At 52.2% G+C, this 25,828-nt stretch overlaps 7 protein-coding genes across 7 annotated transcripts in view, besides 7 other annotated features; 4 read left to right on the plus strand and 3 right to left on the minus strand.

Moving 5' to 3' along the window:
- On the minus strand, window positions 1–5,634 carry PODANS_7_2190 (uncharacterized protein; the record flags this gene model as incomplete). Its single annotated transcript, XM_001907765.1, has 1 exon — window positions 1–5,634. One exon carries the CDS (start codon window positions 5,632–5,634, stop codon window positions 1–3), a length of 5,634 nt encoding a protein of 1,877 aa, XP_001907800.1.
- A 1,477-nt stretch (window positions 5,635–7,111) lies between these two features.
- Window positions 7,112–8,797, plus strand: PODANS_7_2180 (uncharacterized protein; the record flags this gene model as incomplete). The annotated part of the gene is made up of 3 exons (XM_001907766.1): window positions 7,112–7,410; window positions 7,464–7,539; window positions 7,592–8,797. The coding sequence occupies 3 exons, from the start codon at window positions 7,112–7,114 to the stop codon at window positions 8,795–8,797; spliced, it is 1,581 nt and encodes a 526-aa protein (XP_001907801.1).
- A 258-nt stretch (window positions 8,798–9,055) lies between these two features.
- Window positions 9,056–10,951, minus strand: PODANS_7_2175 (uncharacterized protein; the record flags this gene model as incomplete). Its single annotated transcript, XM_001907767.1, has 2 exons — window positions 9,056–10,501; window positions 10,553–10,951. The coding sequence occupies 2 exons, from the start codon at window positions 10,949–10,951 to the stop codon at window positions 9,056–9,058; spliced, it is 1,845 nt and encodes a 614-aa protein (XP_001907802.1).
- Window positions 10,952–12,061: 1,110 nt separating this feature from the next.
- PODANS_7_2170 (uncharacterized protein) lies at window positions 12,062–12,868 on the minus strand (the record flags this gene model as incomplete). The annotated part of the gene is made up of 5 exons (XM_001907768.1): window positions 12,062–12,094; window positions 12,152–12,330; window positions 12,423–12,573; window positions 12,674–12,703; window positions 12,767–12,868. The coding sequence occupies 5 exons, from the start codon at window positions 12,866–12,868 to the stop codon at window positions 12,062–12,064; spliced, it is 495 nt and encodes a 164-aa protein (XP_001907803.1).
- A 3,196-nt stretch (window positions 12,869–16,064) lies between these two features.
- Window positions 16,065–16,084: a sequence feature (primer 7G17A).
- Window positions 16,085–16,479: 395 nt separating this feature from the next.
- Window positions 16,480–16,653: a long terminal repeat (LTR grenouille).
- A 24-nt stretch (window positions 16,654–16,677) lies between these two features.
- Window positions 16,678–16,998: a long terminal repeat (LTR crapaud).
- Window positions 16,999–17,357: a long terminal repeat (LTR grenouille).
- Window positions 17,357–17,394: a long terminal repeat (LTR crapaud).
- Window positions 17,395–17,504: 110 nt separating this feature from the next.
- Window positions 17,505–17,650: a long terminal repeat (LTR grenouille).
- Window positions 17,651–18,065: 415 nt separating this feature from the next.
- Window positions 18,066–18,085: a sequence feature (primer 7G17B).
- A 1,975-nt stretch (window positions 18,086–20,060) lies between these two features.
- PODANS_7_2160 (uncharacterized protein) lies at window positions 20,061–22,298 on the plus strand (the record flags this gene model as incomplete). Its single annotated transcript, XM_001907769.1, has 1 exon — window positions 20,061–22,298. The coding sequence occupies one exon, from the start codon at window positions 20,061–20,063 to the stop codon at window positions 22,296–22,298; it is 2,238 nt and encodes a 745-aa protein (XP_001907804.1).
- A 971-nt stretch (window positions 22,299–23,269) lies between these two features.
- Window positions 23,270–24,055, plus strand: PODANS_7_2150 (uncharacterized protein; the record flags this gene model as incomplete). The annotated part of the gene is made up of 4 exons (XM_001907770.1): window positions 23,270–23,288; window positions 23,363–23,506; window positions 23,570–23,635; window positions 23,715–24,055. The coding sequence occupies 4 exons, from the start codon at window positions 23,270–23,272 to the stop codon at window positions 24,053–24,055; spliced, it is 570 nt and encodes a 189-aa protein (XP_001907805.1).
- A 1,237-nt stretch (window positions 24,056–25,292) lies between these two features.
- The window catches only part of PODANS_7_2140 (uncharacterized protein), a gene marked incomplete at both ends in the record, with an annotated part of 2,633 nt that continues 2,097 nt past the window's right edge, over window positions 25,293–25,828 (plus strand). Inside the window, one exon of the mRNA XM_001907771.1 lies at window positions 25,293–25,826. Coding sequence (XP_001907806.1) covers window positions 25,293–25,826 — 534 coding nt within the window. The remainder of the gene's footprint in view (window positions 25,827–25,828) is intronic.

Raw genomic sequence — 25,828 nt, forward strand, 5'->3', positions numbered from 1 at the left:
CTACTGTTGCTGCTTGCTGCAGTTAATGATTTGCGTGTCAGCTGATGTTGCTTGATGATCTTGAGAAGAAAATGAAACTTGTTGAAATTGGGTGGTGTCGGGCCATACGTTATTGCGGACGACTTGGGAGCCCCAGACTTCGCGCTTGAAGTCGTCCTCGGCCAAGCCATTGAGCCGGGTAACCATAGTTTGCAAGTCCCGCCGCTCCCGAGTGGCCAGCTGGTCAGGTTGAATGTAGCCCGAAAGCATGGCTTCTGCAAAACGTGCATGTAACCTGCAGCACTTTTGTAGGTATTGCCACTTGTCTCTAGCAGGGAAGGTCTTATAGCTGAACCCTTTCTCCTGCAGTGCTTGTTCAACGCCTTGCATAACGGCATCTGGCGTAAAAATAACCTCTCTCCCTTCCTCACAAAGCGCTTGATAGATCCGTCGTAGGTCTGGAAGGTCGGGCCTCGCTGAATCAGTGACTGACGCCGAAGCCCCCGGGAGGGGGATGATCAACGATGGGGTGGTTGACTGAGGTTGTTGACTCCCAGAGACATGAGCATGTGACAGAGCCTTCTGAGACATGGGAGACGGCGCTTTATTAGGAGGCGCCAGAGCAGAAGCAGCTGGTTTTTGAGCCGGAGTAGGAGGAGTGTTACGAGGAGCTGGATGAGGAGGAGCCGGATTAGAAGCAGCTAAGGTTTCGACTGGCTGAGTGCCAAACGGACCGGCGACTAAACTCGGGTTGACCTGTGGTGTGGTCGAGGGCGTCGCATGCGACGGTAGGGCATGTCCGTCAGCTGGGTACTTGGCAAACGACCCCGATCCAAGGACAGGCTGTAGATCCGAGTTTGGAAGTGTAAAGCTGGGTGCCGGAGCTGCTCCGAGCACAGGTCTAACAGGAGCAGACCCTAGTGTGTTGGGACGGCCGAGCTGCCGGTACTGTTGGAGATACTGTCGGGGAATTGGTATTGGCGTCGTACTGGAAGGCACCATCTGACCAAAGTTGTCCCTCAATCGTGGCAAGACTGAGTTGTGGGCAAGATTGGCTTGAGCAGTTCCAATGCCTTTGTTGATCATCCCCATTGTGTTTGACTGGACAGCGGGCTGGGGCTGCCACCCATATCGCTCTCTGTCGAGCCGGAGTTTCTCAGCCTCATATGCCTCTGGGTCTGTGAGCCTCAGGAGGGCGAGGGCAACCTCCTTCTTCGCTTCCTCCTGGTCCTCTGGAGGAAGTTCATATGTCTCTTCCTTCTCAAATGTCTCCGTAGATGTAACCTTGCGGACTAGGGGTCCCACCTCAGCGCTGTTCAGGAGAGCGTCAAGAACGGTATCCTGGCCATAGGCATCTTGAAGGTCCTCCTGGTCCACTGTCTGCGGCGGTACAAAGTACTCCTTGAGGCGAGTAGCGTAAGGGGCCGGGTTCTTCTTATCGATGACCCGGGAGGCGAGCTGCGTCTTGAAGATGGCGCTCTTGTGGATTGTTGCCTCGAAGGTGCCTCCTATCATCAACCAATAGACATACACCGGCTTGGTCTGACCTAGTCGGTATGCCCGGCCAATAGCCTGCTGTTCATCGGTTGGCGAATACTTGAAGTCCAGGATGATCACTCTGTTGGCCCCATAAATGTTGAGCCCAACACCACCAGCTTTTGTGGAAATCAGATACACGTCGGCCGAATCGTTGCTGTTGAACTTCTTGATCGATGCTTGACGCGTATTGATTGGGGTATGGCCATCAAGGCGCTGGTATCCGATCTGCCTCCGCTTGAAGATGCTCTCGAGAAAGTCCAGCGCCGGGATGCTTTGGGTGAAGATGAGTGCCTTGTCGCCCACCTTGCGAAATTCCCCCAAGAGAAACATGAGTGCGACGATCTTGTACGAGTGAGCGTCGTTATCAATGTCTCGGCAAGTCGTCGGGGTCAAGAGTTCACTTAGGATATCCTGAGGCAAAATAAGCTCATCCTCGTCCTCGGATTTCCCACTCTTCGCCTTTCCCTTGGCGTCCTTTTGCCTTTCGGCCACCGTCTTGAAGATCTTGGGGTGCGCCAGGACAGTACCAAGCTTGGCAACCATGCTCCAAACCTGTGCCGATGATCTGTCGCTACCCGTAATTGTCGGATTGTTGACACGCTCGATGTAGATTTCATAGAGTGTCCTCTGGAGCGGGGTCAAGGGCAGCATTATGATAAACTCCTTTTTCGTGGGAAGCTCGTCTCGGAGAACTTGAACGTCCCTTCGATGAACCTTGGGGCTCATAGTCTCCTTCAAGATGACAAGCAGTTTCCTCGCTTGCCTCTTTGCCGAAGGGTTACTATCTGCATAAAGCCCTTCCTTGATTGGATTGCCGAACCTGGACCTGAACTCTTCAATGTCCGACAAGTAGCCCGGCGAAACCCAGTTGATCATGGCGTAATAATCCATGACGTTGTTGGTCAGTGGTGACCCCGTCATGGCGATGCGGCTCTTGGTGTGAAAGTGTGCGGCTGCTCGTGACCGCTTGGTGTTCTGATTCTTGATGAGATGGGTCTCATCCCCGACAACAATGTTTGGTTTTTCTTGCAGAAGCTTCTCCAGCTCCTCATCCTCAACGAGGTTGCCAAAGAGACTATATCCGACGATGAGAACCCCACCGCCTGAGGCCCATTTCTTGACGACTTCTACGCGAACGTATGCCGTCAATGATGCGTCTACTTTGTATACCGGTCCCAGTGAGCCTTCCGGTGCCCACATGTTCACCTCATCAACCCAGTTATCCACGAGCCCCGATGGACAGAGAATCAATGTCCTGGATCGCCGTAGTTTCTCCGGAATCTGTTCGACAACCGCGGGGTCATCGGACGCTGCTGCTTCGGCAATGACCACCAACAAAGTGATGACCTGCATTGTTTTGCCCAGACCCATGGTATGCGCAAGGAGGCAGCCCTGGCCACTCACCACAACCTGGTTCCACATGAAGCGCACACCATCGATTTGATGGTCTTTGATCCTGCTGCCGGTGTAAGCGTTGATAAAGATCAAAGGCTCGTCGTCTTTCTTTGTTTCGTTGACGATGAGTCGGGCCATGGTACTAGGCACGATGGCATTGGTAGCAATTTCTTCGTGTAACCGGCGCCGGCGGCGGCCAAACTCTACGAGCTGCTGCTGAGTAGTGACCCGTAGATTTTTGGCCTCTTGGTTAACTTTCTGTTTCCGTTTCCGTTTCTTCTTAGATAGCGGCACTTCTTCGTCGGATAACACTGCCTCAACTTCGTCGGCAAGGGTGAGCGTGGCGTCAGCCGGGTCTTGAGGCACCCCTCCTTCGGATGGGTCTTGGGAAACCAATTCCTCGACTGGCTTCTCAGAGGCCGCCACTTGAGAAGGTTCACTTTTGATGGGTGTTTTGACTGCCGGAGACTTTGTGGGCGTGGTGGGCGCCAAAGACCTTGTGTGGCCAAAATGTGACTTTTCGGTCCTGAACAACACAAGCAACTTTTTCAAATGGTTGTAGAAGGTCTGAAATTTTACACCAGCGCTTTGCTCAAGCTGCCTCAAGGTAATTTTTCGAATCGTTGTCCGGGCCAGCCTCTTTGCGGAGCACTCAAGAAACGCGTCAAACAGTTGACAGAGTAGGAGTTCAGTTGTGCCAACCCTAGCAACTGTGCCATTGGTATCGATCACTGGCTTCAAGTGCTCTTCCCAAATCTCCTTATGTCCGAAAGGGCCGACCACTTTAAGGACCCTCTCCCTTTTCTCTTCAGTCCATTGACAAAGGATGGCTGCGAGAAGACGTTCGGCATCATTGGCCTTAGCCCAATAATCGGTGCCCATTTCGCCCATTTTTTCGAGGCTCAGTCGATCGGTGAATTCCGGGATCCCATCAGTAGGTGAGATCAAGGGTGAATCCTCAATTAGGATAACCTCTCGGGACGAAGCAAGCCGATGAGGTGTTGAGGGTGCAAGGGCCAGCTTGGTCTTGATTTTCCCCGGTGAAGAATCTTGCATATCGGTGTCGGGCTCTTGTACAAAGTCGGATATAGGCTCAACTTCCATCAAGTCGTTTGAAATCATGACCTTGTCGTCGCTATCGTCCAAGAAGTCATCTGTCTCGGAGTCACTGCTGGCCAGATCCTCTTCATCTTCCGCTAACTCTTGTTGTTTCTTGGGCCGAGGCATTGGCCGAGGCAAAGCGGCAGGCTTGGGTGGGCGTCTCGGGCTCTCAAGCACTCCAAGCAGCCAACACTGGTAGCATTTCTCGAAGACGCTCTGCTCCAAGTAGTCCGACGCCATCTTACGAAGCATCTCGTCAGACTTCCACTTCTCCGTCAAGATTTGCTTTCTGAACTTCGGGATGCGTTTCGCAGCCTCATCCTTGAGCTTTTTGATGGACTTGATGTAGGCTTCTCTATTTGGGTTCCGTCTTGCGCTCTCCCAAATGTTGTGCGCTCTTCGGTCCTGTTTGGGCTGTTGTTCAGCAACCCAACGCGCCTCGAGTTCCTTGATGACATCTGCAATGACAGCCTGGGCTTTATCGTTGCTCAACAGCGAAGCAGCTTCTTGCTGCCGTAGAACCTTCATCCTCTCTCGCTCTTCTTCTTCTTGCTGATATTCCTCCCATTCATCGGAATCCATGCTCTCCTCATCGTCAGACTGACCAAAGACTGGCAACGGAGATTCTTCTCTTTCGTCCTGCGGAACTTCAAGGGTCCTCTGTGGCCGGACGGAGAGGTAGTGACGTTTCATGGCTCCCCAAACCTGTCTTCGACGCCCCGGGGGGTGATCGTGATAACCATGAGCAAAGTCCCCATTATCATCCACTTCATCTGAAGGATTCAGGCTGAGTATCTCGGCCGGGGTCAAGGATCCAGGATCGAGCCAGCATGGGGGGGCTTGATACCCAAAGATGGTTGTGAGCCTCGTGAAGGCATCTCCCTCTGTAGGAGCAAGCACAGGTTTGGCATGCATGGGCTCTGACGATATCAGTGTAGGCGCTACTCTCCTCTTTTTCCGAGGCGGTTCTTCTGGGGCGATAGGTTGCTGTTCGACTACTGCCGGGCTTCCGTTGTCCGAAACACTATTAATGTCCATGGGTTCCGACCCTGCGATGCTGTTGTCCTCTGGGTTTTCGTTGATGTCTCCCAGACCTCCAATCCGCAGGTCCACAGCAGGTGATAGCGCTGGAGACAAAACACTACTTGGTCCTGATGCCCCAAGTTGAGAGGCAATCGCAGCCTGCATTGCGCGATCCATATCCAGACGGGGCTTTGCATCTGAAGATCCTCTGGCTGGAGGCTCAAAGCTACTGGGCGGATGAGGCTCTCGCTTGATGTAGGTACTGCCATGGTCATCCCCGTCATGTTGCTGACGTATGTAATCACGATACCCAGCACTTGATTCCTTGAGTTCATTGATGATATGCTGCAAGAATTGTTGATGGGGCAATATCTTGATGCCCAATTCTGCAAACATGTTGTGAATGCCGAACTCTTCAGGGTAAGTTAGGAAAGATGCGCCATCGACCCCGCCCTCTCTGAGCTTCGCTTGAAGGGCGGCAAGGTCCAGAGGCCGCTTGGGGGCCCTTGCCCTCCATTGGCGATTCGAATGGCACAGTTCTTGTATGAGTCGCTCCTCATCCCACAAAAAGGGATCGTGTACGTCTTCCCCTTCCATGTTCACAACTGAACTGTCTGCTGCTCTATGTTAGACTTTGCATCTGTTCATGTGGCTTGGTGGCTTGATAGCTTGGATCAGAGAGAGTATAAATGGAGGTGCCTGTCACAAACAGGCCCAACAAAAGCTCTAGAGATGAATTTCAAAGACAAGGGACCAATGGAGTTTACTCACCAGCATATTATTAATGATTGCTATGAACACCGCTCATAACCAGACCAAACGCCGTAACGATGCGAGCAGAGAAGAAAGAGGAATCGGGGACGCTGAAATCAGAGAAAAAAGGTTCGACTTGCTTTCAAGCCACACAATAATCGATGGGAGACTATGGCTCTTTGGATGGGGGCAGGTTGGCGGTGATGCGATGATGATGGTGATAAATATGCGACTCTGTCAATCAAACGAAGGACCATGAGGTGTCGTGAGTCAAGTGAATTGTCGACTTGCTTCTCAGGTTCCTCACAACAGGATCTCAGAAGCAATATCGAGATGACGATAATCGCCGATAGGCAGTCGCGTGGTGGAGGTTGGTTGACGCGTGGAACGCGAATTTAGGGTTTGTAGTGGTCGAGAAGTGGTGACGGGTGGTCACGTTGATTGAAGTAACCCTGGAATATGGTGTCAGCATTCTATATTCATAATTAGGTTCGTGATTGCCTGCTTTGTGCGATAAGAGGTCTGTGCTCCGGCTCTCGATAACAATAGCAAGTATTTTTCAGGCAGGCAAATGCTCTCGAAGAGAGAGGAAATAATAATATTGTGAATATAAGTGGGTGCAAAGATCAATCACTGAAGTGAATAAATGGCTTCCAGTGTAAAGAACGACGCATGGGAGGCTTAAGATAGGTGTTAATCTAACACGCAGAGTGACTGTCTGGCAGCATGAGTCGCGAATAAGCTTCGATAAGGGAGGGGTAGCAAGTGAACATCAACTTACCCCGCCATGGTTGGTGAGGTGATGGTGGAAGGCGGGACCCTTGGTAAGGGCAGCAGCTGGGTGTAAAAGCTCGGACGAGGTTTCCAACTGGCAGGAGCACTCTACGGCTTCTCTTGGGTAAAGAGTTTTTGTAGTGTATATTTGCTGTGTTTAACTCCAAAAGGCCGAGTTGCTCTTGGGACGGCTCCGCGACCTCATGGGGACCCACACTCTCTCTTTTCTGGGGAACGCTGTTTGAGCAACCGCCGAACTTCGGGCGGCAACTCCATCCAGCAACGGCTTAAACCAGATACTTGGTATATGTCTGTTGGTAGATTGTGGAATACGGATGACTGTTTTCATCTCGTACTTTATCCTAGTCCAAGAACGAGTGATTTCTCCAATTTTCAGACGACCTGTCGATTGCAATATTTTGCTTTGTAAGCGCTTCAAACTGCCCCTTTCTCCTGCTCACGCCGATGTTACCATCGAGCACTTCTCAGTCCGCCACTGACAAAGTTCTTGGCCAAGCAAACACCAAGCATAGAAAGGAATTCCACCATGACTTCAAACGCCCCCTATCCCCCAGCTCTAGATGCAGGTCTGGAGACAGAAAGACTGTCTCAGACTATCAAGGATTGGTCAATCGCCAATGGGCTTGCCGTCCGTCCTCCTCCTGCATTGGTAGGCCAGAATCAAGACCCTGAGGGAATTCTGGCCATCAATGCCCCTGTCACGCTTTTCCCAAGTCCATTCCCAAAAAGCTGCTTCGAGGAGGCAAAGGCAATCCAGACGAACTACAATGAGTTGTATGCTCGAATTAGTCAGGATGAGGAGTTTTTGGGCCGTCTTGTTCAAGAGTAAGCTGCCAACACAACTGTCGAGATATCGATCTTAATACTGACCATGTTAGGGTTGCCGGTGGTGATGATTTTATTGCCAAGCTCTGGGAGATTCATCTCAAAGTAAAAGAGGAAGGCTATGTTCAGGTAGGTCGCTGTCTGGCTGGTGTAATGGCCCCTGCTAAAAACCGTGTGTTAGAACCTCTCTCTTGGTCTTTTCCGGTCAGACTACATGGTTCACCAAGACGGTGACCACCTCCAAATTAAACAGGTTGAGTTCAACACGATAGCCTCTTCCTTTGGAGGGCTCTCTGCTCAAACCTCGCTGCTCCATCAGTACCTATCCCCTTGCCACCTCAAGCACTCACTCACACATGATACTAACACCCGCTCCAGACACCTATCAAAAACAGAATACCCCCTCCTAACCACCCCCATCCCCCCCAACACCCTCAACCTCCCCCCCAACACCTCCGCCCACTCCCTCGCCGCCGGCCTCCGCGCCGCCTACGAAGCCTACGGGCCCTCAATCCTCAACCACCCAACCTGCATCCTTTTCATCGTCCAAGACGGCGAACGCAACATCTTCGACCAACGCCACCTAGAATACTCCCTCCAACAATCCTCCATCCCCGTCTTCCGCCTCCCCTTCTCCCAACTCCTAACCCACACCACCCTCTCCCCCACCCCCCTCCGCCAACTCCTCTACCACCTCCCCCACAACCCCTCCCAAATCTTCGAAGTAGCCGTCACCTACCTCCGCGCAGGCTACGGACCAAACGACTACCCCGCCCCCTCATCCTGGCTCGCCCGCCGCAGAATCGAAACCTCCAACACGATCCCCTGTCCCACAATCCTAACCCAGCTAGCCGGCATGAAAAAGGTACAACAAGTCCTCGCCACCCCTCCCGGCCCTTCCACCCTCGCCAAATTCATCCCCGACGAAGAAAAATCTTCCGCGTTGTGGAGGACTTTCACAAACATCTACCCCCTGGACAGCTCCTCCCCCGCAGGGAGGGAAGCCCGGCGCCTGGCCACCGACCCGAAAGAGTGTCTAAAGTACGTCATGAAGCCCCAGAGGGAAGGCGGCGGAAACAACTTTTACAAGGGCGCCATCCCGGAGCAGCTGAAGAAGGTGCCCGAGGAGCACTGGAATAGTTTTATTCTGATGGAGCTCATCACGCCGCCCGCGGTGCAGAATACCATCCTGAGACAGGGGAAGCTGGAGCAGGGGGGCGTGATTTGCGAGTTGGGGGTGTACGGGACTTGTTTGTGGGATCAGAAGACCGGCCAAGTCAAACACAACGAAGAGGCGGGTTACCTACTAAGGACAAAGGGGGATCAGAGCGAGGAGGGGGGTGTGGCGGCTGGGTTTGGGTGCATGGATTCTGTTGCTTTGGTGTAGACCTTCGAGTGTGAATAGCAGCCTCCAAGGACATAAAGATGCAATATAGTTGTATTCAACATAGAGACAGGACTAAACAATGTTCATTCCACCTACCTCCCTTCACCCATCACTGCCTGTGTACCTAATTATATTCTTATACTTCAGCTTTTCCGGACCCTTTCACCAAACTAGCACCCCAACCAAGCAATAACAATATCCCAATCTTTCAAACGCACCCCCTCCCACCCTCATATCCCAGCCCACTCCCAACCGCACTCATCCCCACCGACCAACTACTCCCAAAACTCGACCCGTTCCCTCCTGACCCCCCTCCGTCCCAGCTCCCCCCTCCCTAGTCAAATCAGTACTAATCACCAAATCATCCTTCCCCCTCAAATGCAACACAATCGTCAACCCTTGAATCCCAACATCATCATCCTCATCCCCTGCCACCATCACCGTCCCCGTCCCCGCAGGACCTGTTGCAGTCCCCCCAACACTACTCCTCTCTCGCCGGCCTCCTCCACCAAGCCGGTTACTCCCATCAATCGTAGCCTCACTCGTCGCCTTTGAAGCAGCCCTAGCCCCAGCCCCAGCCCCAGCAGCCATACTCATATTCACAGAAGACGGCACCTTCCAAAACCCAGACGACCCATGAGAATGATGCTGTTGCTGACCACCAGACTGCTGCTGCTGCTGTCCAGGAGGAAAAGGATAACTCCTCAGCTGTTGTTCTTGTTGTTTCTGTCCCTCACCCCGTCTCCCAAGCCCCCCAGGCGACACCTGCGAGTTTGATCCTTGCCGTGCATCTCCATCACCACCAGGTCTCACCACAGTAACAGTAGCAGTGGAATCCGTCGTACCCCTCCCCTCCTTCTTCTTTCCCCCCAGTGACTGCTGACCCAACTGCGGACTACTCTTCGTCTTGCTCGAATCCAACCCCACCTTTTTCAATCTCCCAGCAATACTCCCCGGTTGAGCGGCCACCGAAGCAGCAGAAGCAGCAGAAGAAGAAGAAAAGGGGCCAGTGCCCTTGAGCCAGGCAGGCGGGCTAGTAACTCTAGCACGAGGAATAGACTTGCCACTGCTCTTACGACCTCCCCCAGTCTCCATCCCACTATTGTCCTGAGCAGAACCACCACTGTCCACATCCACCTGAAGAACCTGCTGCAATGCCCCGGACTTATTTGTCTGAGCAAGAACCTTGACCCGTCTCAAAACAGGAGGCGTAGTCCTCTCCTTTTCCCGTCTCGCCTGTTGGTGCAAGACGTGAGCTCTATCATTGGACGCCTGAAATGTCGGAGAAGGCGTAGTAGGATCTGGCTCCCGATCCGGGCGGTGAACATGAGGACCATCCTTGGCCTGCAGAGCAGCAGTCCTTTCCTCCTCCCTCTCTTCAGCGGCAGCAAGCATACGTGCACTATTGCTTGGAACTCCAGGTGAGGGGGGCGGGACAACCGACGAGCCCCTTGACGAGCTAGCATAACTGTGTGACAGTCTCTCAGGGTGGGGCTCCCTCTGGCTCTGTTGAATCCGGGGATGTTCGACAGCGTCAGTCGGAGCAACAGGTACACGACGCTTGCGGTCAACAACAGTGGTAAGATCATACTTGGGCAGCTTCGAGACAGGAGGCATGGCAACGACAGGAATAGTTGTGCTGCTGACTTGGGGATCCGAAACCTTTCTGGCAATCTGGTCGGCAATGACGAACGGATTCGTCTTCTGTCATTGCTGTCAGCATATCCCTAACCAAAAGTAAAGAAACAAACCTACCACGGGCCGCCTCTTCTCAACAGCAATGATCTCCCCATTCGACTTCCTGACAACCTCCACCAAGCCCCCTCCCTCCCCATCAGGCGTCATAGCAGCAGCAGGTGAAGGCAATCCAGTAGCAACAGCCACACTCACCCTTTCAACCTCGTCCCCTACCCTCCCCCGTCCATGCTTCTCACTACCACCATCCCCATTCGCACTTCCCATCTCCTGTCTATTCTGCGGAGAAGGTTCCTTCCTGCACCTCCCACACAAAGGATGCCCACAAGAAGGACAATACAACTGCGGCCTAACTCTGTCTCCACAAACATGACAAACCGTCACTGCCGGCTCCCTTGATCTTCCCCTCATATCCTTTTGGTCTCGATCTTCTCCTCCTCTTCCTCCCATGTTCTCCATCTCTCGATCAAGGTACAGACCGGCATCATGACTGTCAGCCTCATCCTCAGACAACTAGCCCGACGGTCTGGAAATATTGTACTGCTCAAACAGCTCCATGGCAGCGATCCTCCGCCCGCTCTGGGATGTCCCACCGCTGACGAAGCTTGCCAGCGAAGGCTCCGAGATCTCGCGAGGGCGTGGCATCTTTTCTTTAACCTCAGGCACCGAGGGAAGAGGAGGTTGTTCTTGTTGTTGTTTTTGGTGAGAGCTTGAAGCAGGGCGGACAGTAACCCTGATGGAAAGGGTACAAGAGCTATGGTTACCCGGCCGGTCGAAGCAGGCTTCCGATGCGCCTTGTTGCTGTGTATCCCAGTAGAGCGTCAGTAAAAAAAACACAAAACCAACACGCTGGAAAAAGAGGTCAACAAACAAGTTCACCCTGCCTATCCCTCGTACTCAGCAAACGATCCGACCTCGATACGCCTCGCTCAAGCAATGGCTGAGATGTCCGCGTCTTTGTCGTGCCTTCAGGGACAGCAGGGGACTTTTGTTGATGTTCTCGCTGAATCGGCACTAGTCGGTCTTCCGTCTTCCCTAACCTGGGGCTCGAGCGGCTGTTGGCAGGCGAGGGCGTGGCAATGCGAGAAAATGATGGAAAATAAAGCATCACAGTATTCGTCAGCCAGTAACATAAACACACTATAAAGTATGCTGGCGTCGAAATGGATGCCTTGTAGCGAATATCCGGTAACCAGCTGGTGTGCCCGGATTCCGTCAAGAATGAAAAGATGTTGTGGTTTTAGGATATACGGAAGGATGTTTGCAAGAGAAGATTCAGAGAGCAGGTCCACCTCCGGATTTTTGGGAAGCCAAACTACCACTCCGCGCTCTGACATAACGGGCAAGAAAGACCCAGACAAATGGGCCGGCATAGCACTACCCCTACTCAACAGATAATAAGCAATGGCAACCGCGATCAACTCAGCAACTACCTAGCACATGCAACCTCGGGCCGCCTCTAACCCCCAAGACGATAACAGTCCGGCTCATGAAGCATCTCTTGGACTAGATAGGGAATCTTTTGGATGACGTATTCTACAGGGAGGGTTTATTGGTGGGGTTGTACATCTACTTGAGGTGGGCCTGGAGAGTCTCGAGGACCTAGAACAGCAGTTAGTTAGCACCTTGTAAACCAAAATCACCTAGAATCAAACCAACCTCAAGCTCAATCTTGGCCTCGGCAATCTCCTGCTCGCTGCCGCTGCCACTGGCAACCTTTTGCGCCTCAGCAATCTGGCTGCGGACAGCCTCGGCGCTGAAGTCCTCAAGGGGGAAGCCCTCGACGGCGTTGATGCTCAGAACGGAGTTGGGCTGAACAACGGCAAAACCACCGGAAACTAGAATCGTTCTCTCGTGTGAGCTTCCAGTCCTTTTTTTCTGCCCTTTTCTATCCGAGCTCCAATGTTTCGAGGTGATGGGCGGTACGTACGGAAGAACTGCTTGTTGCCACTCTCCTCAATGATCTCGACGACACCGGGCTTCAGCTGCTCGATCGAAGGAACGTGGTTGGCGAGGACACCCATCTCACCCGACTCGGCGGGGATGTTGACCTGGACGACATCCTGGGACTTGTAGACGGCCTGTTATGCGGCATAAACATCAGCGGCCTCGCTCGAAAACATGTTGATATCCCTCCAATCGACCAAGAAACATTCGGGGTGCTGTCCGTCGTCATCGTACCTGGTGGGGAAGCGACAAGCTAAGCTTGATCTGTAGGGAATAAGTTAGATAATGTTAAAGCGCGCGGTTCCTGGAGGGGCAGTAGAGACATACCTTGTCGCTGACGGCCTCGGCGTAGCCTCTGCGCTGGACGGGGGCGCGGAGAAGAGCCGGGCGAGCCCGAATGGCGGCGCGGGCAATGCGAAGGGAGTTCATGGTGATGGCGGCGGTCTCAATGGGTCAAGTCCTTCTCGATATGTCGTCGGCTCTCCAGCTTTGCCCAAAATCCGGCGATTGACTGGAACCAATGGAACCGGGATTGTCCGGTTCGGCTACGCGGAAACGTTTTTGCGGGGCTTGAGGTGGGAGGTGGAGAGGAGAGCGCTTGCTGAGCTCAGCCAAGCTTGCACAAGTTCAGATGATTGCATAAATTACGGGTAGATGCATATACACTTCAAGGTTGATGGGACTGTCCATCGTGGTGCATCATCAACACCTTTATGACCAGAAACCTCACTTGACTGACTTGCTGAAGTCCCAAAGTGCTGGCCAGGCAAGAACCGCATATTCTAGCCCTTTTTTGCCAGTATATCCCTCAGAGCACAACATGAAGCCCTAAAAACCTTCCTTGGACGTTGTGCAACAACCAACATGCCTTCTAGTCTCAGTGGCTGATGAGCAGAGCAAATTGTCCGGCCACGCCGCAGAAGATTCACTCAACCAACCGTTGTATTCCCCCCAACCGATCTCCAAAAATCACAAGCTGGCGGTTGCTGTCAACAAGAGAGAGCTCGCTGTCAGTTCCCCCGAAGCCGCGATTCAGCACCATCCCCACCCGTAGCTCATGCCCTGACTGACCTTCTCAACATCATCCCATGGATGTGATGCCTTCATGCTGCCGCTGTGATGCACCGAGCTTTCTACGTTTTAAATCCCTCAAAACCATCCGCTAAAAAACCGGGTACCCGCGTCTTACTGTCTAGCTGTCAAGAACCATAACCTGGAAGGCGTATCCATGCTAATACGTACCCGGACCCGGTTTCCGCTTGGAGGTTGGGAAAGGGTTCATCCTGTGCACGGCAGTTTGCATCATCGGTCAAGGATGGGAGAGCAACGTGATCCCAGAGGGAGGTTTAGGGCTTGACGTAGATAGTTTTGATGTGGTTTCATGTCGTGAGTGAGATGCAAGCACATGATGATGGAAACTGGACGCGGGCAAAATTGGCCTAATAAAATTTCAGGTCAAGATAACGTACAGATACAGATGGGATTTCGGGGGTTTACCAAGACCGGGGAAATGCCATGCTTGGGTTAGAAGATGTGGGATGTTTGACCTGAAGATGGAATGGGGACCACACCAACAAACATGTCAGCTGCTCAATTCCGAGGTAAGAAGAGACGTCTCAGAAATGGTCCCCCACCACAGGCCCTTCGGGTACTCCCACCTTTTGTGTTTCTGTTCATCCGATGTGATCTGCGGAAGAATCCGAGTTGTTATTAAGGTATACTGTGCTTCCCCGGAAGTGGCAGGTCAGAAGTAAGTAGTTTCCCTAACCCATCAGCAAGCATACATACCAACCTATCCACGTGGTTTGTCTTCCCCCCCCCCCCTGTGTCACGCAAAGGTGGTTACAAAGTGTGGTCTGTTCTTTGTGTTGCATGTGTGACACCCAAGAAAACGTCTGTCTTTTTTGCGGCCCAACTCTGGGCTTGAACTTTCCGTTTTCTTGAAGGTTCGATGTTGTGTGATGTGTGACCCAGCGACCCCACCTGGTGATGAATGAGTAGTGAAGTAGAGTCAATCGCATGACCACTCTTTGGTTGGTCATTTTCTTTGTAGCCCAGGCTTGGTTCCTGAACCCCAAAACCAACTAGACAATGAGGAGACAAAAGAACTGCCCTTTTTAGGTAGTTTTCTTCTTTGATGTTTTGGCTGGCTGCCACATGGAGAACACGGGAGATCGGAATAGGGCCATAGCGATACCGGCCGTGAAATGGCCCCGAGCTTGAGGCTATGGTTTTTAACTTTTATTATTGTTCGGGCTTCGCCGAAGAAACTAAACGGCCCGTAGCCAGTAGTCTTTTGTTTATTTGGTCGATACGTCACTTTATGGGGTTCTTTTTGGTCCGTAGGGAGCTCCCGTCTGCATGAGCCGTTTACGATTGCGATGCCGTGTAAGCCGGATGGCATCGTACGTCTTTCCTGTGCTTGGATAACAAATTCCACCACTCTTAGAAATGTGTCGTCGTCGTCGTCTTCTGTGTGGCTTTTGGGCGATCCCAATGAGGGGCACCGTTTTGAGGTTGGAATTACGGGCCACAAGCAACAACAAAAAAAAACCTATGGGCTCGGTGACATTGCGCCTTAACAGCTTTAGCGGCACAGGTATCAGGTTTCATAGCAGAGACATATCGACGTTGGTTCCCTTCGGGTTGCCGTTTGTAGTCGTGTCATCGTCTGAATGAAAGATTACCCCACGCTATCTGATGGTCGTAGCACTGCGGGGTAGTTGAGGGTGGTTGTTTCTGTGTCTTCGGGCCGGGTGAAGTTGCTTGCCTGCCCCGGACTACAAGCCTCTGAGATTTGGAGATTGGGTTCCTTTCGCTTCTGGCGCGTGCAAATGCGCAATCAATCTCTGGCCGCTCGCGCTATCGTGTCGTCGGCGAACTGGAGGCAGGGAGGTTGGGTTCGTTGATCACGGTATCGCCTTGGTCCAATCATCCAGCGCCCTCTTGTGCATCTTGGCGGGGTAAGGAGATGGTGTTGTGAGCTGCAGGTATTCAGCGTCAACGGTTACCTACCATTCCATTTACGCTCAAGCGCGCGGGTTGGACTATTACGAATGTCGCTGAATAGTGCTCTGAGTTGCATCTGCTTCGTCACGGGTGTCAGACTGAGGGAGCATTCCAAGTTCTATCTCTGCTAGTCAGCTTCACTTTGAGCTGCCTGAGCAATAAGGAAGCGTGGGTTAGCGACGGAGTGAGCCAGCAAACTCTGCGCTGGCGAATCCTCAATTCCAATAGAGGCACGCAAAATAGGAGGATAGAGATTGGAGGAACAAGTCAAGCGAGTAAACCCCCACGACAAATGGTAGCCCGAGCCGTTCGGCCTCCCACTCTTGGAGTTGCATCCAAGGTGGACATGGCGCCATTTCCCCAGACTTCATCGTCACTTTTTGATGGATGGACATGCTGTTTACCGACCGTGCCGACGTGGGAGAGGTGCCGGCCTATTGTTCTCACGAGTCTACTCGTTGTACCAGTTGATCAGACTTCGGTGGTGGATGGATGTGCATGTCAGGAAATTCGATATCTGACTGGAAAGGTTGTGTTGCTGAGTGATACGATTACTCGGTGCCGGGGTACACAGCATGGCACAGCATGAAATTACAGGAATAGCTCATGTTTTGCCGTCTGGTGCCAATTCTGGTTAGCCTTGACCCGCTGTTTTCGGCACCCGCAACTGCCTTCCAGAGGGACTCTAAGCTCGGGCTACTAAAGTAACTGCTAAAGTTTTTTTGGCGGGAATAAATTTATTCTAGAATAAAGTACAAAGTAAAGAGTAATAAATTAAACTAATTAGAAGACTCTATATTTACTGATAAAAAATACTAAAAGTGATGATAAAATAAAGTGTAAAGCCATGATCAATTTTTAGGAAAAGAAGACTTAGTTTTGTAGGTGTGCCTTTTGGAGAGGTACGCTGCAAAGTAACGTGAATACCCTATTTGCTCAACTAGATCAAAGCGAGGCAACTGCAAAGTGAGGCCTACATAGTCCAAGAAGCTCAAACTAGCTTAACTATTGAAATGGTAAGAAAACACACAAAATAACTACAATACCACAAATATATCCTTAACAGGTCTCTGAATAAAGACACCTGCGTGACAGTGACTTGCTCGCAGGCCGCACTTCACGTAAGACAAAGAAAAGACGCTATAGGCTCGCAGGCCACGTAATAAGTACCGGATTGGCTTGATTAGAGGGCCAGGATTGCCTGCTGTCACGGCTTGACACTCGGTGTGGCGCACCACAGACCAATCATTAGTACAGGAACAAGGACTAATCAGAACAGGATCAATGTGATCGAGGATCGATCCAAGGGAGTCAACCCCAAAAGAGACAATATCGATAGGATCGATGGTCAAGTCTATCGATTCAGGACAGTGCCAGGCTTGGCATTGGGGTCTATATATACGGAGGAACTGGCTGGTGTAGATAGATAGTTCCGCAGTATGCAATCACAGCTTGTATTCACGGCAACTTGTGTTTACATTGAGACATCTTGTTGTGCACTGTTTAGCTGCACCGAACCAGGATTATTCAGAAGTGCTTTCGATTAGTATTGGTTTGGGGTGCGCCACAGGCCTGAGAGTATGAGTAAGGAAGCGGGGCTCTCGGAGGACTCAGGGGTTCAGGGGTCATGTATATAAGCGGTCTGCTTCGGACATTCTATTTTAGACAAATCATCGACTTTTATTTTTCTTCGTATTTTGTGCCTTGCACGCGTGCAGGCAATTCTGGCCCTCTGATCAGGCCAATCCGGTGCTTATTATGTGGCCTGCGAGCCCATAGTGTCTTTTCTTTGTCCTACGTGAAGTGCGGCCTGCGAGCGAGTCACTGTCACGCAGGTGTGTTCATTCTGAGACCTGTTGAGGGTATATTTGTAGTGTTGTGGTTGTTTTGTGTGTTTTCTCACCATTTCAGTATCCCTTTCAGAGGTTCTGGATAGGGGTTCGTCATACTTGCACGCGTGCAAGGCACAAAATTTGAAGAAATAAAAGTCGATGTCCTGTCTAAAATAGAATGTCAGAAGCAGACCGCTTATATATATGACCTCTGAGCTTCTGAATCTTCTGAGAGCCCCACTTCTTCACTCATACCCTCAGGCTTGTGGCCGCACCCCAAACCAAAAAGCTCATAAATACTAATAAATAATATCGATATTACTTTTTCTAATGCTTTACTTAAAAATATAATAGACTGATTTAATTGGCTTTCGCGATTAAATAATAAAAAGCAGTAGTAAGTTTATTACTTTTTATTTTATACCTCAATTTTGGAGTAGATTTATTTCCCCAACAGCTTTTCACTATAGCGCAGGTAAAAAAAAGCCTCTCTATTTACTCTTGGCCCAAATGAAGCATCTGACCTAGCAAATCAGCTAGTCACAGCATTTGAGGCACTTATTGCTTTAAAGATAGCATCAAGCGTCTCGACGAAAAAAGTTCTGAGCAATGGATAGCTGCGACCAAATAAAGATTAAAACTGGAATATAAGTGTGTAGATAAAGTGTAAGTACTAACGTAATAACTATAAATTAAAGGCTTATTGCGTAATAGTGCCAGGCGAGGCGCGGCTGACCGCTCAGAAAACGGCAGCCTCGACGGCAACACATAGATTACACTAGGACCCTCTTTGCCTCCAAGACAAGATTTTGTGCGATGCGAGCCCTTATGCGGGTCAGACTGGATGGAAGTGTTCTTGACGAGAAGGTTGCAGCCTGCATATTGCGAATTGCAGCTCAGCCCACGTACTTTGCAGGAGAAGAACCAAACTCGGCTACTCTCTCCCACCGCTCGCAAAGTGCTGGATGTTCAGCCTATCAAGGTGTGAGGATCATTCCGGCTGGGCCACTCGGCACCTCCCAATCTGTCATCTGTCTTTTTGTTTGATACACGATAGGGTGTCAGACCCGAAAGGCGGTGGTGGTGAAGGCGGTATAGAGTCGGACTGATAGTAGAGGTCTGCTATCAAAAGGGCAATGTTGTCCGGTGACACAGCATGTCTTCTTCTCTCAGTTAGAGACGGGCGATGTCGGACATTCGGGGATGCTCCTGACCTGCTAATCTTGGGATAAGGACGGCACTATGCGCATCAGGAGGCAATCCACAGCGAGGGTCCTTTGTCTGTCTGAACAGAGTCAAGCGCCATTGGTACGATGCTCCTCCCAAGTCGAAATTCCGCCAGCCGGGTCTTTCCCGCCACTGGACATTTTTGGAGAAGCAGGTGGAGTCAGCGTGGGTTGAAAGGAACCATCGACCACCACGCAAAAACCCTGGTCCAAAAGATCGATCGCCATGGGGTGGGGCCCGCAGCCAACGACGGAAGAGGAAGAAACGGGCGCACAGGGCAAAGCTAGCATTTCGAGAAATGGAAACGGCCGTTATTGTGAAATTGTGAAGTTGCCGCCGTTTTTCGGTTGGCCTTTGCCCAGCGCCACGGCCCGGGGCTCTGGTGATCAGCACAAGCACAAGCACAACTCTGGGCACAGGCTATGCTGCGCTGTGCCTTGTTGAAATGTGGGAAGAAAACGTGTGCTTCCACGCCGCCTTTTCCTTCGTCTCAACCAAACCAGAGTGACGGACGGCGTCACAAGCGGCGGCAGAGTCAGTCCGCCTCCGATGGCCCAAAGTTAAAAGTGTAAAAGCTTTTCGGTCGCATTATTCATATTGGTCATGCTGTGAATAAAAGCGAAGAAAAAAGGGACCTGGCCGGCCCCGTTTTGTCTTGGTGTTACGTTTTTCATCACCATCCGTTTTTGTTTGTTGCCGTGGGCGGGCATTGCGGGCAGAGTGACCTCAGCACTAACAGCCAACCAAAGGGGGGACTCGGCCAACATCCCACTCTCGACCCGCTCTTCTCTCTCGTTGTCGCCATCTCATCAGCCAAGCGCAGCCAAGTGCCAAGGTGGTGGACCCGGCTCCTCGCTTTTGAGGGCAACCCTGCGTCGCCCCCCTCCCTCTCTCTTGTTCCCTGCATTTCGCGACGGCACGGCCCCATCGCTGGACACGACCATATCCCCTCCTTGAACCGCTCCGCCAGGTCTCAAAAACCTGATATTTTGCCGCATTCCCGCTCTGCTTTTGACATTTTGCGTGTTTTGTGTGACATTTTCACCCTCTCGCAACTCACTCTTCTCCCAAAGCAAAAGGACAACGTCATCTGCACGTCGACTTACCACCGACGACCCTGCTTTTCGACCAGGCCTTCCAGAAGACTACCTCACCTTCCAGCATTTCACTCTTGGGTCGACGGCCGAACGACCTGCTTCTCTAACACCACCACCCCCAAACAACCCACCGGCCTTTCAAACTACCAACCTCAGATTTCGACGTGATGGCTCTGCTGTTATAGCAATACGGTCCCTAGGGACACCGCCTTGTACGCCACTTGCAAGCCATAAGGTAGAGGACTGCTCTCGTCGCAGACTTCAGACTCCGCCCACAGCGGACACTCACGATATCATTTCTCTATCAACAAACCAGCAACATCCACACACCCACACACACATATCTCGACCGCTGGACTCTTACTGCCCCTTCTTCCGCTCCCAGGACAACTCTGTTACCCTGCCGGTTGAGCCACCAGCTCGACGGCCACTTATACTCACATCCCGTTCTCGAAAATGGAACAACACCGATACACACCTCACGACTATGCGACATCAAATGTGTTGGCATGGACCACGACAAACTCCGCCAATGTGGAGCCATCAGTGGAAGAAGATGCGGGGGCTGATACGGACGAGCCACCGGATTGTCCGCCGCCAATGTCCCCCGTATCAAATCACTTCAAGCGAACTGCCATCCGCCGAGGCAGCGAGCAGCACGAATCCCTCCTGACCAAGGCTTTCCAAAGCCATTCAGATGAGGAATCTCACGATGCGACGTCTCTTGCTAGAAGGCGGAGACGCTCCATCACCAGCAACTTCAGCATCGCCTCGACTGCTGAGCTGACCTGCGATACCGGGCTTACCACGCCTGCGCGCACCAGCTCACCCAGCCCTCGCTTCTCCAGCATCGGCTTCGTTCCCCTCATGGGCAAGACGCCCGTGCCGGTTGTGCGCGCTGAGCGGGATAGCGACGCCGCGGTACAGGCCTTGGCCAAGAAGAGATGCATCTCTTTTGCCTGCGCGGCGAAGCCCAAGACCGATGACAAGGTCTCGATGCCACCACCTCCCAAGCCCACAGATAATGGGACGAAGTCGCAAGCGGCACCGAAGAAAACCACCATCAAGTTCGCCTGCCCCGCTGCGCCCCCCAAGACGGCGGGCGCACAGACTCGCCCGATGACTCCTGTTCCCAGAGATGTTCGTGTTCAGAAGCCACGGACTCCCTCGACGGTTCGGGCACGGCCCTCGACACCCCGCAGAACCTCCAACAGCCCCATTGCCATTCAGAGCAAGAAGTGGATTGCTGCTAATGCCAATGACCTTGACAGCGAGAATGCTCACTTTCACGAGTTCGCCAGTGAAACTCCCCAAGAAGATGACTGGATCAGGCATGATGATGTCCACAAGCCCAAGCTGACCATCCAGGATACGCTTCAAAAGGAGATGGAGATCCGGAAGCTCGGCAAGGAAGCTGAAGAGGAGGCGGAGGCTGAGGAGGAAGAGCTCGATGAAGAAGTGGATGAGGACGAAGATGGCGAGGAAGATGAGGATGACGATGAGTCTCCGAATGGCGATGATGGGGACGACGACGATGATCTGGACGACGAGGCTGACGAGGAAGAGGTTGAAGAGGAAGAGGAAGACGACGTCAATGTTGGATACAACTGGGATGACGAGGCTTCTGACGGCTACAAAACCGACAACGAAATTGGTTTTGCCGAGTCCGACGATGAAGATGATGGGTTACTTCTCTGGACCACCCGCGTTGGTCACCATCAGACTCTGTCTGGGGCTGTTTTGTCGGCTGTTCGGAGACTGTCTGTCGGCGAGAGTTCTGATTCCTCTGCCGGTGAGGGCAAGTCGAGCCTTGTTCGCAAGAAGACAAAGCGCTCCAGATCCCGCCCCGTACCCTTCCGCCCTGCCACTCCTGAGCTTCCCGACAGCACCGATTTTGTCTGCGGTACTTTGGATGAGGACAGGCCGCTGGAGGATGCCTACATCTCTTGCGTGGAGGCGCGGAAGCGCGACAAGGTGCCAGTCATTCCTCAGGACATCGATCCCAGTTTCCCCACCTCGGACATCGAAGACGAACCCGAAGAGCCCTATGGCAAGGGTTATGGAGAGAGCGACGAGCATGGCTGGCTTCACGGCGAGTTCGAGGACCTGCACCACGAGCGTGACCGTCGCGGACGCAAGAGCGGCAAGGGCCCATCTCCCAAGCGATTCCGCTCGCCCCCTCCCAAGCGCCGTCTTTCTCCCGCCCCTAAGATGCGCGGCCGTTCTCCCCTGAAGCCCACTGAGCGCGCTTCCCCTCGCAGGTTCAAGTCACCAGCCCCGATTTCCATGGCGTACAGGTCTTCTGCCTCGTCCTCACCTGGTCAGGACAGCGATCACGTTGCTTTCAAGGCACTTGCATTCCGCCCTGGTCTCGGCCTCCCCCACACCAAGTCCCTTCCCAAGGCACCGGGCATGTTTCTGAAGCAGAAGGCCCGCAAGGCCAAGGTTGCCGCCGAGGAGAAGGACTCGACCCATGTCCGCGGTGCCATTGACATCGTCAAGGGTCTCGAACAGAAGAGACAGCGTCGCAAGGAAAAGTACTACCAAAAGTATTGCAGCCGGGCGCGCAAGGAAAAGGCGAAGGAGAAGGCTCACCCGAAACGCACGATCCCCGGCGAGGGAGCAGAGCGTATGAGGGAGCTTGGTCTCACGATGGCGGGCAAGAATCCCGGTCATTATGTTCTTTCCATCTAAACGGAAGGCTATCTGATTTGCATCGCAAGGGCATACACTGGGGTTCATACACCACGGCATTCATCTGGGGCGGTCATCATGATTATTCATGAGCCTGGCGTACAAATTTCTTGTTTCTTTCTCACGACCACGGCGTTTTCACACATTGCCTTTTTTTTTTGGTCTATTCCTCCTTAGTAATTATCTCGCCCGGGTCCAGGCTGGCTGGCTAGTTTTCAACAACGCCGGTGACGGTCGACCTGGTACAACTCTATGTACATAAAGGCACAACTTTTTTTGTAGTTGCAATGCATCTTCCCGTCTCTTCAGGGAATCAAGAATATACATTTTGAACCATTTTGGAGTTTTGCGATGAGTGATTGTTCGATGCTTGAGCAAATGGGTGCTCAGCCCAACCATGTGTGTACATGATGCAAGTAAAGGGGGTTGGTGTGGGTTAAGACGTTATTGGAGTGCCGAGGCTGCACACGATCACGATCAAGCTCATGGTTACGAATCATTTAAATCGGATGTTTGCGCCTCTATTTCGCGTTGGACTAGGCAATCAACATCGAAGACGCGCGCCTCACCATCAGCGTCAGCATTTCCCAACAACACCTTTGTAGAAAGGGAGATGTCCCCTTTTTAAGGTTTAGGGGGTCAGGTGACTATCTGCCTGATATTTCAGGTATCAACCAGCTGTCATTCTGGGTGCTGCCACTTGGGGGTCACGGGTGGTGGGACGGTGGTGAGGTAGGCTAGGTGGCCCCTGCGCAAGCAAGGCCAAGTAATTCTTGTAGCGCAGCTCTGGCCACTCCCTGAACAGACCAGCACGCAACCCGATCGGTTTCCATCGTCCAATTCCATTCCATTTCCTGACCGGACAACAACCAACCTAAAGCTTTGCTTTGCCATCACCGCGACACGCTAGCTACCTACCTACCCGACCGAAAAGTAAAACGAAGGGATAGAACGCGAGAGAGAGAAACAAGATGTGGCTTGTTAACTGGTGTAAGTATTTTTGGGCAAGGGGTGTTTCGATGGGATGGGAGCGAGATGCTGACGTTTGGGGGATGAACAAACAGTCTACGATGTGCTCTCTTCGCTTGGCTTGTTGAACAAGCATGCCAAGCTGTTGTTTTTGGGCTTGGACAATGCGGGCAAGACGACGCTGTTGCACATGTTGAAGAATGACCGGGTGGCTATTTTGCAGCCTACGTTGCATCCTAGTGCGTATTTGTTTCTGATTGAGGGAGGGAGTAAAGGGGACTGACGACGATGGTGGTTTTTAGCTTCCGAGGAGCTCGCGATTGGTAATGTCAGGTTTACGACTTTTGATTTGGGTGGTCATCAGCAGGGTGAGTCTTTACGTGTGCCCGTTTTGGAGAAGGTTGAATGAATAGGGAGTGCTGACGTGGAATGTGTTGTGGAAAACAGCTCGCCGCCTCTGGAAGGATTACTTCCCCGAAGTCAACGGCATCGTCTTCCTCGTTGACGCCAAGGACCACGAGCGGTTCCCCGAGGCCAAGGCCGAGATTGATGGGCTTCTTTCGATGGAGGAGCTGGCCAAGGTCCCGTTTGTGGTGTTGGGTAACAAGATTGATCACCCGGATGCGGTAAGTGAGGATGAGCTTCGTCACCATTTGGGGATTTACCAGACGACGGGCAAGGGCAAGATTCCGCTGGAGGGGATCCGCCCGATTGAGGTTTTCATGTGCTCGGTTGTGATGAGGCAGGGGTATGGGGATGCTATTCGGTGGTTGTCGCAATATGTTTAGGGGGAGGGGTTTGGATATGGGGGGAGTGAGGTGACGGGGCGATATGAGGGGCGCGGTATAAGAGGGTAGTAATGGATGGGGATAAGAATCAATACAGAAGGCCAGTTGCGTTTGCTTGTATTTGATGGGGGATTGCGGGTGTGGTTGGCTGTTGAACTTGTGGTGTAGGCATGGGCGAGAATGTTTTGAGGCGTTATGATATATGATTTATATTGGAAATGATACTTTTCTACCTGCCTCTCATGCTGATGATGCCGAGCGGGACAGGCTTCGAAAGATGATTGCTAGGCGTACTGGGATGAAGACCAGACCTCGCTAGATATTTCGATGGAAATTATCAGATTGTACACAGGCGCGTATTTAGGAGGCATCACAAGATGGTCAACAGGCCTCGTCACATGATAGGCAGATCTACAGATTCGCAGCAAGCTCCAGAATTTCGTTCTTGATTTGCAATGATGATCTTTGTTCTAGTGTAATACCGAGGTGACATAGAAGTCTAGGCAGGACATAAAAGGAGGCTGAAGTTATCCCCAACACTTCGGAAATGAGCCCATAGGTGGAATGATTCCCCGAGTCCACTTGGGATGATGGTCAGAGGGAGGGTGGACGGGACGCAGTGGATGGAGCTTGACGATTCAGGGTTGCATAACCCGGTTCATCGGGGGTGTGTTACCCCAGCTCAAGAAGGGCATATCTGGAAGAGATGAGAAGCGGAAATTTACAGTCCTTGCCTGGACGCTGAAAAGCAAAAGAATAAAGTCTATGATCTTAAGATCACAGCGTGTGTGAGGTGTGGTAGGGAGGTGACAAGGATAGCTTGGCATATGTTTTCCCCAAGTTTGGGGGTGGAGAGTGCTGCACAGGAGGTGCCACTTTGCCTAAAGCAAACCGACGTCATTCCACTGTCCTCCTGACAGCGGTGCGCGCAGCGGCGGCGGCGACAATTCACCTTTTTTGAATCAGCACTTTTTACCCACTAGATTGTTACCTACTGCATCACACTCCGGCGCAGATCAATTTACGACTGAAGGAAGGGCAAAGAGGTGGAAAGAAAAAAGAAAAAAACTCTGGGAAGCGGCGCGAATATGCTATCTCTTCTCGGGGTTTCTAGGACCGCTTGACGACCGACAACCTTTCAATTTTACCTACCTACCAAGTTTGACACCCTAGTCGTTCTTTTTTTTATGCTGCGATACTACACGAAACAACACGAGAAACCAGTGCGCCATTCACCATGGCGGACAAGAACAAAATGACGACGACCCCTATTCCCGACTCCTCCTTCTCGGGGGGTTCGTCTTCTGAAGACAACCACCCCTCCTCACGCCTCAAACTCACCAGCACTACGCACCCCCCGACCGTCCGACCGGATATCGTGCTCCCCTCCAAAACCTACGGTTTCCCCCCGGAAGCGTTCGACTGGGCGAACCTCCCCGACGCGGAGACAAACTTCTTGCCGGCGGAGCATGTAGAAGCGTTTATACAAGCCCTGAGCGCGCCAGACTTTGTGGATGAGAAAGGGGAGGGGCAGAGTGTCAGGTTGAATAGTCCGGGGTTGTTGAGCAGGAGTGGGAGTAATTTGGAGTTTTTTGATGAGAATGAATCGCACGAGTATGGTGGTGGGGGAGGGCAGGAGATGGGGACGGGGACGTTTATCACGGCGAGGAATGATTGGGCGCCGGTTAATGAGCGGGTTGTGAGTAGGGAGGAGACGAAGAAGAAGAAGAAGAGGTTTTTGAGGGGGGATAGGGATATCAGGGCGTCTACTCC

This window comes from Podospora anserina, chromosome 7, assembly GCF_000226545.1.
Source record: "Podospora anserina S mat+ genomic DNA chromosome 7, supercontig 1".
In the NCBI taxonomy this organism is placed as follows: Eukaryota; Fungi; Ascomycota; class Sordariomycetes; order Sordariales; family Podosporaceae; genus Podospora; species Podospora anserina.